We start from the raw sequence: 21,346 nt of genomic DNA on the forward strand, positions 1-21,346 counted from the left end.
TTAAAGACCAATAATTCATTGAAATAAATCAAGAAGATTAAACACTGAAGAAGCATTCTGCTTTTCGATTAAGGGGTTGTTAAAAAGAAATAATTAACCCACTTGATTGTGTCATTTTTATTCATTTCATTTACATACAAACCAGCTGCTAGCTGGCCATTCCCTTGGATTCAGTTGGCATCTCAACTTCTTTCATCTCCTCAGGTTTGAGCCCAAACAACATGCCAATCTCCTCTAGCGACTTACCACGTGTCTCCGGCAAACACGTATAGAAAAAGATCCACCCGACAGTTGCAATCCCCATGTACAAGAAGAAGCTTCCACCGATGGTTATCGCCTTGTACAATGAAATAAACGTCATGCCAATAATGCCACTCATTGTGCGATTTAGAGCAACACCGATCGACACACCCTGAGCCCTGAGCCTGATCGGGAAGATCTCTGACGTGTAGACCCATGTGATTGGGCCTTGACCGATTGAAAAGAATGCCACATAGAAAAGCACGGATGAGACGCATAGCCCGACGGCCCATGGGATCTTTGTAGCGGGATGTTGGTCGATGACAGTTAGCCCAAGGGCAAGGCCGAAAAGGGAGATGATCATCCCTCCAGTGCCTGTCAAAAGAAGAGGCCGCCGGCCAAACCTGTCAAGGAAGAACGTTGCAACAAGGATGAATACGGTCTTGACAAATCCGACTGCCACGGTGGCACCCAGGCTGGCGTTCTTGTTATGTATCCCGGCTTTCTCAAAGATACGGGGGCTGTAGAGCACGACCGAGTCGATACCAGATGCCTGTTGGAAGAAGTGGATCGCCAGAGCAGACAAGAAGATCCGACGGACAGGAGGGGATGGTTTAAAGATCAGCTCCTTCCACACCCCTTTACCTCGGTTCTTCTTTGACACGGTGACTCTGTCATCAGTGCAAGACTCAGGGATTCCAGCAGCCTTCTTGATCTCAAGAAGGCGGACCATGGCTTCCTCTTCCGTCTCAGAGGTTTTCTCCAAGACAGTTTGTGCGTCCTTGAGGCGTCCTTGTAGAACCAGCCACCGGGGGGACTCCGGCATAAATAAGACCCCGATGCCGAGAAAGACAGCTGGAATGGCTCCAATGCCGAGCATAACTCGCCACCCCAGGTCCAACCGGAGCTTGGATAAGAAGTAGTTGGACACGTAGCCAAGGAGGATCCCTGTCATTACAAAGAGCAATGTGTATACTTAATTATGTAATTTAGCAGGAAAATTTTCACAGCATATGTACAAATTTTCAACGTGTTCATTAATGCTTGCATTATACTACAAGGTTAATTTGACATGTTATTCACTTTTGCGTTGCGAAATATTTTCAAATCATTTTAATTTATTACAAAAAGGGTGATGAATGATGATACCACGATGGCGGGGGACGGATCTTATCATATATATTAGTATGATGGATATATATTTTATTTTGACATGTATTAGTATTTTTAATTCATCATGTGTAGTCTAAAAAAGAGAAAAAAAAAACAATATTGATGTCGTTTATATAACTTTTTAATTTAACTTGAACAATAATTTTTAGAAATGATGATAGTCCCTCTCATATTCAAATTGCAGTTTCTAAGGTGACAAGATTGAACGATTGAAGAATGTAACGAAAATTTATCACATTCAAATGGTAACTTTGTTCAATATCATTAGTTTTGATCAAAAGTTTAAAAACCGAATGATATAAACAAATGTAGAAATTAATCCATACCTATATTGATAAAAACCTCAGGGAAGGAGGAGAGAAAACCACGATAGGCAGCCGGGGCAACCTCTGTCGTGTAAACGGGAGCGATCATCATGGCAAAGCCGACGCCAATGCCTGCCACAAAACGGCCGACCATGAGGAAGGCAAAGTTTGTGGCCAAACCCATCAGAATGGCACCAATGAAAAAAATCACAGCTGCCATCACAATTGTGTACCGCCTCCCGACTATGTCAGAGATACGCCCAGCAGCAAACGAACCAATCAGCGAGTAGAGGTTCAAGACACCCGAGATGACCTCAACCTGCGTGTCCGATATCTTCAGGTCCTCCTTGATGAATAGAGTCGCACCACTCATCACGCCGATGTCTGACACACACAAAATTTAACATTTCATCTAAATTTAATCATCATACATTCTTACTAAAAAAAGGAAAATTTGGTGATTTTACCATAACCAAGAACAATAGATGTCATCGAGGCAAGAATGCCGCACACCAAGGCGTAAGTCTTGGCGCTGACACGCTTATCCGATTGTCCAGATTCTACGTTGGCCATTGTTGCACTGCTTTCACGAGTTCTGAAAAGAACGACTGGGGGTTGTACGTTGCTTTTCTTTTCTTTTTTTCCCGGAGAGACTGGGCTACATCTACGACCCCTCTGAAATAAAGAGAATTAAATGGAGGGATAGGAGCAATATGCGTCAGTTTGGATGCTGCATTTATAGGGAACTTGTACCGGATAAGGGGTCGATCTAATGTATACTTTAGGTTCCGAAACCTGCGTATCAACCAGTCTTTTTTTCCTTTGTTTTAGAAGTTTAGCTGGAAATCTTATCCTAACTACTAAATTTGGGGTTTTACAAATTTATATTACTCTTCTTGAGTTGTGAGAATCTACCAGGCCGCAAATTAATCACGTCGTCCAACTTATTTGAGCTCATTTTAACTAAATCCAATCAGTAACTATTTGGATAACTAATTAACCGCGTCTATATTGCCTAAGATTGATTACATTAAATGACAATTGATTTTAATAATTAATTGTAATATTCAAATAATATACATTGTATATATAATATAATATATATTTTCTTTTATATGAATGTATATATACCATCACTATAGACCGAGATGCAGTGTCAATGCGTCAAATTTAAGGATAATGACACAAAATTTGAGAGGATGAGCCTGTCAAATAATAAAATGATTAAATTTTAGCATAATGCCACAAAATTTGAGAGGATGAACCTCTAAAATAATAAAATGATTAAATTTTAGGATAATGCCACCAAATTTGAGAGAATGAACCTCTAAACTAGAAAATGATTAAATGTTAAGATAAAATTATTAGATTATGTTTTTAAAATTTTATCATTTGAAAATTTTTCCTTTAACCACTACTACAAAAATGTTAATCATAAACAACACATTATATACAGTCATATAGAACCAAAAAAGTTCCAACAATATGCTGGTGCCTCTCTAAGAGACGAGCGAGCTGTTAATCTAAGGTACCTCGGTGAGTGTCTAAAGAAAGGAGGTCCGCGCGCAAAAATGATTTCTAATATACACACACGGTCAGATCGTTGAGAACCGTGTCCGAAAGACACATGCATTTGTACATGGTTTCCTAAAACACCCCGTTATACACAGTTTAAATGATAGAATCCATGTATGATTTTACCCAATCTCCAAACACATTTTTTCTAACAGAACCTCGTTATTTGCACACACCTCTTCACATTCTCCTGATCTTGATCCATTTAAGTCCTGCCCCACCCCCTCCCCCCTTCTGATCGATCTTCATTTCTCATTATTTTTGTTGATTCTTTACACTCAAAAAGAGAATGACATGTAAGAGATAAGCTACTATGCTTTGCAAATTAAAGTGAGTATTTTAATTTGCGTTCACATTTCTAGTTTTAAAATTCAAATAGTCATCAATCTGAACTTCTCAACATTTCTTCATATTGAAATATGTTTGGAGACCAAATTTTATATTTTTTTTGAAATTTTTACTTTTTTTTTAGAATTTTTCAAAATAAGTGTTTTTCATTAAATAAAAAATTCAGAAAAAAAAAACATTATTTTTGAAAAATTCTAAAAAAAATAGCAAAATTTTTTTTAAAAATATAAAATTTGGTCTCCAAGCACATTTCAATATGAAAAACATGTTGAGAAGTTCGGACTAACTATTTGAACTTTGAAACTAGATATATGAACGCAAATTAAGACACCCAGTTTAATTTGCAAAACATGGTAGCCTATCTCCACATGTAATTCCATTATATATGAATTCATCATCGGCGTGGATAAAGTAGAGGATATATAATTGTACAAGAGCAATTAAGTGTTGAGCTATGTCATTCTTCTTATTTGGCCTTTGAGGCAAATTAATCTCGTTGCAAAAGGGGTTAATCCACAACTCAGGCCAAGTAAGAAAGACAAGTTGAGCTCGACAATTAGTTGCTCAGATTTGCGAATTTATGTCTTTTTCTTCCATGCCTATCAATTCATACATATTTGCAAATTTAGTTGCTTGGGATTGAGAGCTCTACCTTATTTTTTTATGATGCATGTATGTTATTCGTTAATTTATAATTAATTCTCGGTTTGTTTTGCATCATCATTTCACCTCCACATATGTTAATTAATTACTAGCTTCTCCTTGTTCTCCTTTTACCCCCACAATTGTCATTTTTACTGATCAGTTTGCAATGATAACTGAAGAACTGACATCGAGACATTCTTGGTCTGATATTTGGATTGTGAAACACGTCATGATTTTGGTTCTAGACTTCTTGTGCTCAATATCTACTTGGATCCGTATCTCCTCAAATACATGTATACTTAAAAGGAGAATGGTCTGTATTTAGTTTCAGAGTTAAAGAACGATCTGAATTTAGTTTCAGAGTTAAAGAATGATCTGAATTTCTTAATTAATTGTACCCACATGAGGGGATACAGATTCATATCTACTGGCGAGAAGAGGTTGTGCAAGGCTTGTGTAAGAAATAAGTTATCATTTAAATTTCAAAACTAGTGACTTTCACACTGCAATATGTAAACCTTGTACCGAAGTTTGTAAAACTAGCAACTTTTCATTTAAGATGTCGTCATCAATCAAATCTCTAAACTAACCGCTTTGACGGAGATACTTGTTGCATCTAAATATTAAAATCGAATTTTTCAAGTATGTAAATCTTACTATATAACTCTGTAAAATACTATTCTCAATTATGTAAATCTAAAATTTTATATTTTTAGATCTGCAGATATAACATGCAAATTACAGCATTGCAAGTCTGTAAATTTTTCATATCAAGTCTATAAACTTATCATATCAAATCTACAAACCAACCAGGTCAAGTCTTTCCCACTATTCTTAACAAATTTAACATATTATTTTATTTCAAAATCCACAACATATTCTTTCCAAATTGTAAAGAAAATTTATAATGTGAAATAAAATTGACTAAGAAAAAAAATGACACAAAAACAAAATTCAAGAAAAAGGAATCCACTAGAAAAACAAAATAATTATTCCATATTACTGCAAATCAACACTATAAATCTTTCATATCATGTAAATATATCATATCAAGTCTGTAAACTTATCATATCAAATCTCAAGAGATCCAGCAGACTTAGAAAGCATAAGCAGCAACCGCAGCAAGGTGATCTAGGAGGTGGAGAAGCTTCCAGCGACCCTCGACTCAAGGGTGGTGCTAGAAACCTCTGTTGGTGTTGAAGAGGATGGAGGAGTGGGCCGGGGGGAGACGCGATTGGAGAGGTCTTATGAGTCGAAGTTAGTCAGAGCTATGGCTGGGGCAGCACCAATAGAAAATAAAATATCTAATCGGAGAAGAGATTGAATCCAAAAAATGAAAGAAAGAGAGCTCAAAAATTTTAAAAAACAAAGAGAGATGAAAAAAGTTTATATAAAGAAACTAGTGAAGAAGACAGTTAGAGTTGTTAAAAAAGAACATGTAAATATTAGAATTTTTTTTTAATAATAAATTGAAATGTGGATAATATATTTTTCTCATATATATTTACCTCAAATTCGTTGAATATTTACTTAATTCAGGAAAAATCAAAAGCAAAACAAATTCAATGAACTGGTTTTTGTTGTTCTCTTAGATAGCTGTCAACTTTCATTTAATTTTCTATAAAAATTCTCTTTGCCACTAGTTTCGAACCCAAAACTCCCACACGGAGCATCTTGTTTTTTGCCACCGAACCAAAAGTGATTATTAATTTTTGTTGATTCATTGGTTAAGTGTTCACAGTTACAAGTTACTTTTCATCTCTCTGATTTTATACAGCTAATAGTCCAAAAGTACATGGCCTTTGTATGGCACATATGAAGAATAAAAGTTGAGGATATAAATTGCAAAATAACCTTTTTATCTATATCAATGAAATGGAAGCTTGAGTCATATTTTTTTCTCAAAAAGAAATTGCTAAATAACCACTCGGGTATGCTAAGTGTACCCAAAGGTTGTGATCTCCAACAAAAACCTTAAAACCAAGCCGGACATCTAATACAAGCTACTAAAATTCAAGATATTTAATCCCACGTGGAAAATACCAAAAAACTTCTAAAATTACTCTATTAAAAATGTGGATAAATTATAATAAAGTATTGATTTGATTAAGAAGGCCGGAACCTAAACCCTAGCGATAGAGATGTCAAAAGGAAGAGAAAAGTACTCAACCATCTTGTAGCAATTTAAATGCAAGAAATTGAGTTTTCAAACAAAACAAAAATTGTAGCTTAATTAGGCATAGAATCAAAAATTCAAATTGAAGGACTGGATAAATAAATAAATGTCATGTAATTTAATTTTATGAAGAGAATGATATTCACGTGAGTCCGCTCACTGACCTTCAAAAAAAAAAAAGAGAATGATATTCATTTTATGAGGAAACTAATAGTAATTTAGAAAAAAAAAATGAAAACTGTTGATTGGTGCTTTGGTGAGTGAAAAGAGAGAGATGCGAGAAGAAACAAAGAAAGGTTTGCAAATTGCGAGTATGACTGTATGAGAGAGAACAAACAATTAAAAAAGGAAAATAAGAGGTTATAGCAGCACGGGTGGGTATTTTTATCCAAATAAAAAAAAGATAAATCCACCAGCACAAAAAAAATAATTCAACGCCCGAGCAACTCAAAAGAGAGCTGACGTAAACAAATTTTGAAGTTGATATCAAATTCCCATCTTTTAGTTTGACTAATTTTAGTCTTCAATATCGTGCGCTGTTTGGTTGTCTTTTATGGCAGGTAATATGACACCGCTAGTTGTGGTAAAAGAGATATTGCTATTTTATTTTATAAATTTTAGTTTCGTAATCCGAATAGTTAATTTAGATTATTCAATGTAATATATATGTTGACATTTTTTGTGAAAAAGTAATATATGTATAAGCTTTTCTATATTATTTCTTAGATAAATAAAATCATTACTACGATGAAGTACATAATGTTTAAATTTAATGAAAAAATTTCCTATTTAAGAAATACTAAAAGAATTGAAAAAAAAAAATTCCAACAAGGTTTCAAACTTTCAATATATATAGTTATATTAACTAGCTAAAATTGAAAATTAAAATTTTAATATAAGAATTTTTTTTTATCTTATAGAGTACAAGTCATGATAACAATACATATTATTACGATTAAATTCCTCTCCTATGTTGACAATTCTTCAAAGTGTATGCATTGGAATGTGGTCTAAGTTGAGTAGTTTGTTATGCCGTTATTCCATAGTTTACTTAATTCATTTATTTCTAAAATTTGGTAATCATTTTATTATATGATATTATGAGATATCACATACAATCATGATTCATGTTGTGTTTGCCGCAAATTGTACGGATGACAAAGTTTTGTTATTGATGTCAAACATTTTTTTTTCCCATGACAGTAATAATGGACAAGAAATTGCTATAATTAAAAAAAATTATATGAAATTCGCCATCTAATTTTATAACGAGTTCAACTAGTATGGTATCGGTGTTATATATTAATTATTAATAGGTGGCATGCATTAATTATAAATTTTGTGTATAAACGCACAACTATTGAAATATATCGGTTTGAACAGTTTAGATTCACTATTTAAAAGATAGTGTTATATAGCCGATTTTTTTATTTATATTCAAAAAATAAATCAAATTACAAAAAATAACCACTATGCCGTTGAAATTCAAAAATTACCCAATCCGGTTAACCAGTAACCAGATTTTTTCTTTTTTTCCGGTGAACCAATTCCCGGAATTGGGAAAAATGTCCGGTTATTGGATAACCGGAAATATGGTTTTGGTCCGGTTATCCAATAACCGGTTTTTTTTTATAATAATAATAATAATAAATCTATGTGCCGAATTGGGAATTCAGCACACCGGTTTTGTGTTTTTTTTTTTTTTAAAAAAACAGAATTTTTTTATTTTTTGTATTAAAATATTATAAATTTTGAATATATTTCTTTGAAAATAGATGGAATACAATATAATTTGATTTATTAGAAAGACTGCAACAAATAACCCGGATCAATATTTTTCAGATCGGATTTTTCGCGGCTGTAAAAAAAATTAATATATTTCTTTATGTATTATTGGAAAAAAATAAAAATGCTTAGATTCCGAGTTATTGATCCCGGTTCAAAAGTCACTTCTAAGTAATCTAGAAAATATTATGATCTTTCTAATAGATTTAATTTATTAAAAGTTGTATCTATTTTGAGAATTATTTTTGAATAACAATCATTAAATAAATTAAAGTTTTTATTATTTTTTTCAAAATAGATACAACTTTTAATAAATTAAATCTATTAGAAAGATCATAATATTTTCTAGATTACTTAGAAGTGACTTTTGAACCGGGATCAATAACTCAGAATCTAAGCATTTTTATTTTTTTCCAATAATACATAAAGAAATATATTAATTTTTCTTACAGCCGTGAAAAATCCGATCTGAAAAATATTGATCCGGGTTATTTGTTGCAGTCTTTCTAATAAATCAAATTATATTGTATTCCATCTATTTTCAAAGAAATATATTCAAAATTTCTAATATTTTAATACAAAAAATAAAAAAATTCTGTTTTTTAAAAAAACAAACAAAACCGGCGTGCTGAATTCCCAATTCGGCACATAGATTTATTATTATTATTATTATAAAAAAAACCGGTTATTGGATAACCGGACCAAAACCATATTTCCGGTTATCCAATAACCGGACATTTTTCCCAATTCCGGGAATTGGTTCGCCGGAAAAAAAGAAAAAATCCAGTTACTGGTTAACCGGATTGGGTAATTTTCGAATTTCAACGGCATAGTGGTTATTTTTTGCAATTTGATTTATTTTTTGGATATAAATAAAAAAATCGGGTTATATAGACTAAAATGATACTTGTATCATAATAGCCGGACTCTTTTAAAACTAATTAATTATCACCTTGATATTTTTACTTGTTGAGAGAAACACCTATTCGAAGAAAAAAAAAATTGAAGGTGAAGAAATTTTTTAAAAATAAGATGGAAGTACAAGGAGAGAGAATGCTAGGTTGGCAGACATACATTTCTTACGTTTTGCAAATGACACAATAAATCCAGTGTCATGGTCGCTGGTTTAGCTGAAATTTCGGAGCCGTGAAGAAAAAGAATTAGAAGAAAGAAGATACCATGGTGCTCCGAGAACAAAGCAAATTTTTATTTATAGAAATTAATATAAATCACTATAGGTTATTTGTGGATTTAGATGTGCCAAACGGTAAAGTACAAACAATCGGCTTCATTTATTTGAGCCATTTTTTAAGTCAATATTCTTAGAATCTTATAAATACATCACACATCACATATCACATCACGATATGGACTTGATCATGTAAGATCTTAATAATTCATTGAATACACCTCTCCTCTCTCTCTTCCTCAATCCAAAGCAGTTTTTTTAACTGCGGTTGTGTTCATACATATAGAAGATCACTACTATAGTATGCTATCACATATGCAGATTTACTGTGAGTTGTTAAAAGAATATACATAAAATAAAACTAATTTATAATGTAAAAATATTCTATTCTAGTGATTTGTACTCTTAATTTACCACACTCACATAGATCATGAGTCTAAGCATCTCCAAAATAATTCTTTTCTAGACCTTTTTCGAATTTGGTAGCAACTAGTAAAAATTCGCATAGACATCCGCAAGATCATATATAACGCCGCATATTTAAATCCGCATAAAATGGACTACACGACCTTTTGAACGGCATCCGACTGCATATACATATGCGGTCGCATTTAAAAACACTAATCCAAACTATGGATCCAATTTTTTTTTATTAGGATCAAATTTTTCGTGTGATGTTTTGTGTTGTTGTGGAACTCTAATAGATCAAAAAAAAATTTCGGCTCCATTGTTGGAAGTTTTTTTTTTTTTTTTTCAATTCCGTCTATACAACTAAATTCAGGAGCAATTATTCTAATACCTGATATTATTTCATATTTATTTCTGTAAATGAAAAATTCTCAATAACAAATCTACACAAATTGACCTTTTGTCATTAAGCTCACCGATAAAGTTTAAAGTTAGTTAATATCTCCATTTTTTCTTCATTTCCGGTCAAAGACGATGGGCGCTGTATTTAAGCGCGTCCATATGTGCTTTCGTTTTCATAAAGTAGGGTTTTGTTTTTGTTTTTTTGTTTTATTTTTCTTTTATTTGAATGTTCACCTTTGACTTGTTGATGTCATTTATGAAGAACTTTTAATTTGAATATAATCCATCAATTTTGGAATGGACACCTCACTAAAATAACTACTATACATTACAAAAAATTGGCAGTATATACATTTCATTAGAGTGTATCATATAACTTCCCAATCTAAAAGAACAAAGTTCGACCTCATTCAAGGGACAGATTTAAGAGGGTAGGGAGACTAAATCCTACTGATTTACAATAATTGTAATTTTTACGTATAATATTTGCTACTTTTAAATAAATTCTAAAATTTATCTCTTTTCATTGAAGCAATTATTTAATTATAATAACAAAAATATTCCGTTACAAAATTATGTTAAATATTATTTTTAATTAAATTCGGTCCACAATAATAGGGTGCTTGCACTCTATCCTTAACACACACACACACACACACACAAAATCAAAAATCAAAAATCTTGAATGAATTTTATTGGGGTAAGGGGGGGTGTCCGATGGGCATCGGACCAAATCCTGTTCGATGGGCTGTTGGAACCGTCGGATCTGCTTTAGGATTCGCGCCCGCAATTTCGTGTATGCTTTAAAATCCGTACACACGAATCCTAAAGTAGATCCGACGGTTCCAACAGCCCATCGAACAGGATTTGGTCCGATGCCCATCGGAAACCCCCTCTCCCATTTTATTGAGGGTTGATATGTGGTTTGCATGCATGAATTTGTAATTTAAAATAACATTTTATCTAAAATATTGAGGAATAATTAAAGGGGTTCACACACCAATTTATTCTTAGCATATATTGCATGACAAGTTTTTTTGCTTCTTATATATTTAGTCACGCACTGCTTCTTAAATGAAAAAAAAAAAAAAAAAATTGAGAGAGGGGTTTGTCTCCGTTCCACCCCTAATCAAACTTACATAGCCACACATTTGCAGTTAGTATAGTAAACTTTACACAAATTTAAATTTGTTGTGAAATGCTTATAGTTAGTATTAGATGGGTAAATATGTCAGATCAGGTACAAAATCGGGCTAATATAAAATTATTATTAATTAATTTCATACGAGTCAAAACCGACTCTAGCCGACATCGAACAAAAATTAATGTTCCGATCCGTACCCAACCTTGATGGGTCATGGTTGACTAACGTGACCGTTCAATAAATATTGAGAACATGTTAACATTTGGTAGTAGTGACTAGAATCTTGGCAGCTTTATAATATTTAAATATTCTAAAAAAATCATTAATTATTTTAGAATAATTAAAAAAAAAAAAAAACAGATCCGATCGAATTGATCACTGATGAGTCAAAAAAATTAAACCCGTATTCAATCCAATTACGTTCAGTTTATTTTTAGGTTTGGTAGGATACTAATTGATCTATCCGATTTCGACCATATGAAAAAAAAAAAAAAAAAAGTCAGCAGAAAAGCCGGAAAATAGACCGATACATGTGGAAGCAACTCATATTATAATTATTTTTCCTCTTTCTGAGCTGGATAACTCATCTCTTACGATTCCTTGCCTTTTCAACTTTATTACAGATTTGGATAAGAAAAGTTCTCGTCTCGTTTTGAGAATTATCATTGACTGGTTTGATTTTGCAAATACTTATTTAATTAACAATTGTTCAATACACATTAGTATTGTGTTAATACACACTTGTTTTTGTTTTTTGTTTTTTGTTTTTTTGTTTTTGTTAAAAACTTGATCAGAAACAATTACATTGTTTAGTAGGTAAAGAAATAACATTTCTTATTCTTATTCCCATGCAATGCTTAAACGACTTCTCTCTGTTAAATTCCAAATATTTTCTAAAGTTGATTTTTTGTGCGTCCAGATAGTAGATACATTGCATGTACCTTATCTGCCGGGTGGACCCACTAATTTGGCCACTATCTGATCTCTATTTCTTATAAATCTTAATTGTTGTTATTATATAGACATGCAAACTATTTGATCTCTATTCTTATCAACCTTAATTGTGGTTATTATATAGACATGCCAATAAATCATTTACACAAAATTTAAAATGTCGGATCAAATTTGATCTAATATATGATTGGAGAGGAGGGTTCAAATGCATCCAAATGCACTCTATCTTTCAAATTATTTTTCTCCGTTTTCAAAGTCCGAATAGTCAATCCGAACCGTTAGATGCGATTTATATATTAAGATGTGCTTGGAGACCAAATTTTACATTTTTTTGGAATTTTTTTACTATTTATTAAGCCACTTTGAAAATCGCTGATTTTACATTTTCTGGACCATTGGATCAGCGATTTTTCAAAGTGGCTTAATAAATAGTAAAAAAATTTCAAAAAAATATAAAATTTGGTCTCCAAGCACATCTTATAGATCGCATCTAACGGTTCGGATTGACTATTCGGACTTTGAAAACGGAGAAAAAGGATATGGTGCATTTGAATCCTCCTCATGATTGGAATAGTTTGATCTGCTTTAAATTTCGTGTAAATTATTTATTTTAAAATCCATTTCGTGAATTTAAATAGACAACAAATTTTAAAGTGAATTCAACAATTCCAATCAAACATATTTGATCACACGGCTCCTTTCTCTGTACATTGTGGTCACCAAGTGCTGTATGATAGAAAAACGATACCGAATTTCAAGAAAACGTGCTTGGAATAAGCCTCCTCTTTTGGCGGTTTCGTATCTTGTCATTGACTATCAAATATTTTCTCCAATAAAAGAATTGATATTTTCTTGTGATTGCTAGTAGTTGCGTTTCATACATTTGAAAGCTACAACAGAAGAGAATTGTCAATTGGCCGGCGATTTATCTTGAATTTTTTTCATAAACCATAATTAAAAAAATTAATGTTACGGAACCAATATGATTACTTTTTTTTTTTTTAAAAACCATAAAGACCGTGGGGTTCCCACGGTCTCAAAATTTTTTTTTTTTTAAAAAAAAAAGAATTTTTTTTCCAAACCGTGGGGTTCCCACGGTCTCAATTTTTTTTTTATTAAAATATTAGAAATGTTAAATATATTTCTTTGAAAATAGATGAAATACAATATGATTTGATTATTAGAAAGACTGCAATAAATAACCCGGATCAATATTTTTCAGGTCGGGTTTTTCGCGGCTGTAAGAAAAATTAATATATTTCTTTATGTGTTATTAGAAAAAAATAAAAATGCTTAGATTCTGAGTTATTGATCCCGGTTCAAAAGTCATTTCTAGGTAATTCAGAAAATATTGTGATCCTTCTAGTACATTTAATTTATGAAAAGTTGTATCTATTTTTGAAAAAAACAAAAACTTTTAAGTTATTTAATGATTGTTATTCACAAAGAATTCTCAAAATAGATATAACTTTTTTATAAATTAAATGTCCTAGAAGGATCACAATATTTTCTGGATTATCTAGAAGTGACTTTTGAACCGGGATCAATAACTTAGAATCTAAGCATTTTTATTTTTTTTTCTAATAACACATAAAGAAATATATTAATTTTTCTTACAGCCGCGAAAAACCCGACCTGAAAAATATTGATTCGGGTTATTTATTGCAATCTTTCTAATAAATCAAATTATATTGTATTTCATCTATTTTTAAAGAAATATATTCAACATTTCTAATATTTTAATACAAAAAATAAAAAAAAAATTGTTTTATAAAAAAAAAAAAAAGTTGAGACCGTGGGAACCCCACGGTCTGGAAAAAATTTCTGTTCTTTTTAAAAATATATATATATATATTTTTGAGACCATGGGAACCCCACGGTCCTTGTGGTTTTTGAAAAAAAAAAGTAATCATATTGGTTCCGTAACATTAATTTTTTTAATTATGGTTTATGAAAAAAATTCCTTTATCTTTCCGTTCGTACTTTTTAATATTTTTCATAATCATCTCTAAATATTTTCGTATTGTACTCCGTGTGAAATTTGGTAAGTACGGGATTTATACTTGTTATTAATTAAATATAGATAATGAGGATAATGTCTCCGTTCTTTTTGTGAAAAATATGAGAATCATTCTATTATTGATCTCCATAGTTATAATCTATATTTTCAATAATTATGATATCAGTATAAATATTACATATGGTACTTGATCCACATCTAAAAATTTTATGGTTACAACTATTTATGCTTTTTATCTAGAATGATTTCAGAATAAATAAATTTATGTACAGTTTTTAAGAATATTTAGCACACTTTTACCAGTATAATGTCTAATCTTTATACTGCTGACTGCTGAAAGCCCAGTCCAATGCAATATGTTGTCTTGTCTCTCTCTTGCCATCCCCAAGCTATGTTTTAGTAGGCTTTTAAAAACTAGCTAGGGGTCTGTCTTTTCCTTAGTTGGCCTTTTTTAATACCTACCACTGTTCTTCTACACTTCTACAGTAGTGATATATGGATTTCATTTATTGAGAAGTGTTTACAATTTTACACAATCTTGCTACTAATTTATTGCAGCCGCAAGTGTAAGTCACGCAATTACTGAATTGCGCGGAGGGCCATCAGGCCAGAATTTTTTTCATAAACCATAATTAATAAAACGTTTCTTAGGGAACCAATATGATTGATTTTTTTTTTTCAAAAACTATAAGGATCCTGGGTTCCCACGGTCTCAAATTGTTTTTTTTTTTGTTTTTTTTTTTTTAAAACAGAATTTTTTTTCAGACCGTGGGGTTCCCACGGTCTCAAATTTTTTTTAATTTTTTGTATTAAAATATTAGAAATGTTGAATATATTTCTTTGAAAATAGATGAAATACAATATAATTTGATTTATTAGAAATACTGCAATAAATAACCCGGATCAATATTTTTCAGGTCGGGTTTTTCGCGGTTGTAAGAAAAATTAATATATTTATGTATGTGTTATTAGAAAAAAATAAAAATGCTTAGATTCTGAGTTATTGATCCCGGTTCAAAAGTCACTTCTAGGTAATCCAGAAAATATTGTGATCTTTCTATTAAATTTAATTTATGAAAAGTTGTATCTATTTTTGAAAAAAACAATAACTTTTAAGTTATTTAATGATTGTTATTCAAAAAGAATTATCAAAATAGATATATTTTTTTATAAATTAAATGTCCTAGAAGGATCACAATATTTTATGGATTACCTAGAAGTGACTTTTGAACCGGGATCAATAACTCAGAATCTAAGCATTTTTATTTTTTTTCTAATAACACATAAAGAAATATATTAATTTTTCTTACAGCCGCGAAAAACCCGACCTGAAAAATATTGATCCGGGTTATTTATTGCAGTATTTCTAATAAATCAAATTATATTGTATTTCATCTATTTTCAAAGAAATATATTCAACATTTCTAATATTTTAATAAAAAAATAAAAAAAATTCTGTTTTATAAAAAAAAAATTGAGACCGTGGGGTTCTGAAAAAAAAATCTTTAAGGGCGTGTTCGGCCGAATCACTGTTCACGTGGGAAAAAAAAATTCAGTTCAACTGAATTTTTTTTTCCCACGGGAATAGTGTTTTTCAGTTCAATTCCCGTGCCCGTGCCCATTCCCATTTGTCGGCCGAACAGGCCCTAAAAAAAAAAAAAAAAATTTGAGACCGTGGGAACCCCACGGTCCTTATGGTTTTTGAAAAAAAAAAAAATCAATCATATTGGTTCCCTAAAAAACGTTTTATTAATTATGGTTTATGAAAAAAATTCATCAGGCCATGTGTTCGTCAAGCTTGACGGGTGTACGGATACTTTTATCCGCAATTATCTGTATACGATCTGATTTTCAATTTAATTTTTTTTTCACTGGTAATGATGCTATAATATAATAGCATTATTTTTTTTTTCTTTTTTACATCCATTTCTTTCTTCTTCATTCTTTTTTATTCAAGACTTTAGTCCGTAAATGTAGTAGTATGCTTTTAGTCTATATTAAATTGGTTTTAGTCATTGTTTCAAGACAATAACAAAGCATTTTTTTGTGTCTTAAAGCGTATAACTCAATTATTCAACAATTATTAGTTTCGTATCAATATTCGAATCTGTATTTGAAGATTATTCGTTCTGTATTAGTATTCATTTAAAACGAATTTAATTTTAAATTTTAATATATATTTACTATCTGTATCGGCTCATTAAAAGGCGAATACGAACATCATATTAACATTCTCCGCTCCGAATCCGCTACGTTGACGCCCCCTACTCTCCGTGTAATGTTCATTAAATGTCACAAAATAAATAAATAAATAATTTAAAAAGAGGTCGCTGTTAATAATATATCTTGACAACGCTGTGCACTTACTATCTTGATTCGATTTTGCACTTATTCCAAAAATTTCTAATATTTGAAACACTGTTTTATATAGGATGATATCACACTATGACTTGTCAAGGTTTGACGCGTAACGGCACAGAGGTATTCATGTCAGCTGGATCGTGACTATATATGTCCACTTGTCAAAAGGTTACTAGACTATATAGTCCAAATGAGTATGACATGTTTAATTCTCTCTTAGAGTCTTAGTAGTTAGTACACATTTAAATATTGTTTCCTTTGAATTTACTGACGCGACGGAAAACCCCGACATTTTTATTTTTACTCAATTTTTAAAATATTTTAATAAAAATAACCATCAAAATTTTAAAAATGCCCAAAATGTAAAAAAATCCACGGTCTCGGATAAAAATTTGAAACTGCGAAAAAATCCACGGCCCCGAATAAAAACTCGGAACTGCAGAAAAAATCCATCGCCTGGGCCTATATATTTGGGTGAGCTTTCCGAAATTTTAAAACAGAATTAATTTGTTAAATTAAAAATTTCGCTCAAATTTAAAATTTTGGTTAATTAAACGACCTTTCATATTTTTGTATGATTAATTTTAAAGTGAAACTAAAATTTTGAGATATAATCGAACTATGAATTTAATGTGTTAAGAATTTGAATCTAAATATAAATTCTATAAATTAATGGTAATTATTCGAGTAGTTCGTGAATTTAAAAATTCATTACAAGTTTCGTTGAACCATTTAGAAAAGAAATTAAAATTTGATTTGTATGAATAAATAAATAATTGAATTCTAAATAAGAGTATAATTATACAAAGTTATTCGTATAAATAAATTATGAAATTTATAAAACTAGTTCATTATGGAATTTTAGAGATTTAATCGAATATATATAATTATATAAATTGAGAACGAATTATTCAAATCCAAATTTGAGAAATAAACATACGAAATATTCGTACGAAATTAATTGCCAAATTTTACGAAACTTCGACTCGATTTTATACAAGAAATGGACCATAGATCAATGAAATGAAACCATATTAAAATTCTGAATTGATTGGACCTTTGGATTAAAACCCAGCACGGACCTTTGCCAAATTGTACTGGTGGCGATCTGGGGTGAGGATTTGGTTCAGGCCCAAGTAAGGATGAAGGACCTCCATACACGGATATAGGTGGGATAAAAGGTGGAGATTGGGGTGAATTACTATATATTTATGATTCTGGTTATGGTGCTGGCATTGGGATAAAAGAAGTGTGTGGTTCATAATTTGGTTGATAATTTTTTGCAATCGAATTTTGACCTGAACTTCTAGCCCATGAATCTCTGTGAATTCGGCATGCAAAAATTTCGCATACTGATTCACTGGACCTCACAACCTGCGCGATCAAGCCTCTCAATGCCCCGTCATCTTCCAATACGATTCTGACATACTTTCCTGCTTGGACCATTCAGTCCATTATTTCTAATTCACAACGATTCCTATTGTAGTCACTCACTTCATAAATAAGTGATTGCAACTGTTCAAATGAGAAATTTAAGTCAACCAATACATATTTACTGGCGGTTTGGAGTAATGTATCTCATTCTGGTAAAAAATAAATTTTCCTTCAAAATGTACTGAAATTCCAATAGGCATGGCCAATAAACTACTTTCGTAAATGGTAAATATTTTATCATTTTACTGATTTCAATTGTGAATAGTAAAGACATATATGCACAGTTTATGAACATTAAATATGTATATGAACATTACATGAACAGTAAAAACGTATATGCACAGTATATGAACAGTAAATACTACATGAACATTATATGAATAACAAATACGTACATGAACATTATATGAACAGTAAATACGTAAATGAACAGTTACAGAAAAAAATTTACCTAAATTAGAAGCTGAACAGTAACTATGTTTCCTTCTCTCTTTCTCTCTTTCTCCTTCTCTCTTTCTCTTCTACACAATCAGATCAGTAGCCTTTTATAGTGCAATAAACCAAAAAAAAAAAACACCGGGCCGGGATTTTTTCCGTTGTTCTGAATTTTTATTCGGGGCCGTAGATTTTTTCCGCGGTTCCGAATTTTTATTCGGGGCCATAGATTTTTTTCGCGGTTCCGAATTTTTATTCGAGGCCGTGGAAATTTTCCGTAGTTCCAAATTTTTATTCGAGATCATGAATTTTTTTTACGTTTTGAGCATTTTTAAAATTTTGATCACACCCATTTTTATTAAAATATTTTAATAATTGAGTGAAAATAAAAAATGTCGGCGGAAAACCAGTTGCAATTTTTATTTTTTGAATAAAAGAGACGTTGATGATCATATCCCCCCTCTGAAAATATCAGGTTAACAAACTTCACATATCTTACTTGTCCGTCTAATATTCAAAGATTTCAATGGTTTGAATAAATATTATTTTTAGATCCGTATCCGACCCCAACGGATTATGGATTATCCCAACTAGACCCATATATAACTTAATAATAATTCCATTATTAATTTACAATAATAAATCTTAATTAGTGTATAATAGATCTTAATAAGTTTATAATGAAAAATAACTGTGCTAAATTAAAACTTAATCAAATATAACACAATCAAACTAGTATGATTGAGGTATACTCAATTACTCATCCTTGGACCTTGATCCAACTCAAGACTAATAAAGAAAATTTTAAGATTCATAACCGAGTTAGGCTAATATGACACTAGTGTTATATCAAACTAAATAACACCACATCTTAAACCCTTAGATCTGCTTTAAGATTCGTACTATCTGCTTTAAGATTCGTACTATCCGCTTTTACTGTTCAAGCACTTCATTTTGTACGAATCTTAAAGCAGATCTAAGGGTTTAAGATGTGGTGTTATTTAGTTTGATATAACACTAGTGTCATATTAGCCTAACTCTTCATAACCGGTTCATTTATGCTTTGAATAAGTACAGTATGGATCAGGTTGAGTCGAAGATTATCATCCTATTATAAATAAAACTTCAAGCATTAAAAAATGTATGGACGTGAGAAATTTAACTAGAATTAAAATTTACAATTATATTGCCAATACTGTTACATATCAAAATAAATGTGTTTGTGTGCTGACAATTAAGTGGCGCACGCCATTTTTTAATTTTTTTTATAAGGTTTTTAAGTTTTTTTTTCTAACCGGTAAAATTTTTAAGTGTAAAAACCTTTTAATTGAAAAGGTACACGATCAATTTTCCAAATTAATGCGCCACCAGAATATTCTAATAATTTGTGGCGTGGTGTAAAGACAGCAACAGTACTCACCAGTGGCTATAAATTGCCCAACAAGTGACTGTCAGCTTCAGGACAAGGTATAAAATGAAATTTGGAAACTGATTAATAAATTTTATATTTTAAAAAAAATGTGAATTTTAACGTATAAAAGCAGTATTTTTTTTAAAAAACTTTGGTCCCACCCTTTCAGTCAGATTGAAACAGCAAATACCAGCTAAATATGATAAAATACTATGTCGATCTTAACATGTAATTAATTCTAATTTAACATTTTCTATTACTTATATATATATATATATATATATATATAGAGAGAGAGAGAGAGAGATGGGCTATGGTGGAGCGCATCATTCAAGACGGTAGGTTGTGGCTCACATACTGCAACACAGGGGCACGACGCTTAATGGGCACCAATCTGATTGAGGATCCGGATTGAAGCAATTTACGGAAGTACGGGGGTTTATTTGTAAAATTTCCCTCAGATTTTTCTGCTTCTAGATTATTAATTTTACTTGATCGCTGTAATTTTTGATGTGGTATGTTTGTTGCTGATTTGCAATTTTCGTCGGATAGCTGAATCTTACTGGTACAAGGAATAGATGAAATAGGTCACCTAGCCTATACGAATGTTAGGAAAGAAAGGAAAATTCCACTTGTAACTCTTAACTTTATTTTATATAATATATCCAATTGGCAGCTGCTGCCAATTTTTCAAAAAAAAAAAAAGAGAGAGATGGGCTATGGTGCATTGCAATGCATGAAGGGGTTTGTGCATTGGACCATAAATTTAAAATTCAAAATTCAAATGACCGATCCAAACCGTTCATCTTGTTCTCCATATTAATATGTGCTTGGCGACCAAATTTTACATTTTTCTGAATTTTTTTTACTATTTATTAAGTATTTTACAAAATTGTTGATCCAACGGTGGCTGCTGATTTTACTGTTTTGTTAAGCCACCGTTGGATCAAAATTTTTGTAAAATACTTAATAAATAGTAAAAAAATTCAGAAAAATGTAAAATTTGGTCGCCAAGCACATATTAATATGGAGAACAAGATGAACGGTTTGGATCGGTCATTTGAATTTTGAATTTTGAATTTTAGATTTATGATCCAATGCACAAACTCCTCCATGCATTACAATGCACCATAGCCCATCTCTCTCTCTCTCTATATATAATATATTGTGGCTCTTAGAATTACAAAATGATATTATTACCTCAACAGGAAAAAGTAATTTTATTTTGAAAAGAAGATAACGTACAAACAACTTATAAATATAATTTTCAGTTTCATCAATTTTTATTCCTTCTGCTATTTTGAATTACTCATCAACTAATTACACATAATACTAATAATT

General features: G+C 31.2%; 1 protein-coding gene across 1 annotated transcript; it reads right to left on the reverse strand.

Annotated features, from left to right (window-relative positions):
• Positions 1-2,424, reverse strand: LOC144551286 (putative polyol transporter 2). Its single transcript, XM_078299198.1, has 3 exons — positions 2,186-2,424; positions 1,740-2,102; positions 1-1,188 (listed from the first exon to the last, which is right to left on the reverse strand). The coding sequence occupies exons 1-3, from the start codon at positions 2,289-2,291 to the stop codon at positions 149-151; spliced, it is 1,509 nt and encodes a 502-aa protein (XP_078155324.1). The 5' UTR covers positions 2,292-2,424; the 3' UTR covers positions 1-148.
• Positions 2,425-21,346: the final 18,922 nt, after the last annotated feature.

The sequence above is a fragment of the Carex rostrata genome, chromosome 3, assembly GCF_964058835.1.
Source record: "Carex rostrata chromosome 3, lpCarRost1.2, whole genome shotgun sequence".
NCBI lineage: Eukaryota > Viridiplantae > Streptophyta > Magnoliopsida > Poales > Cyperaceae > Carex > Carex rostrata.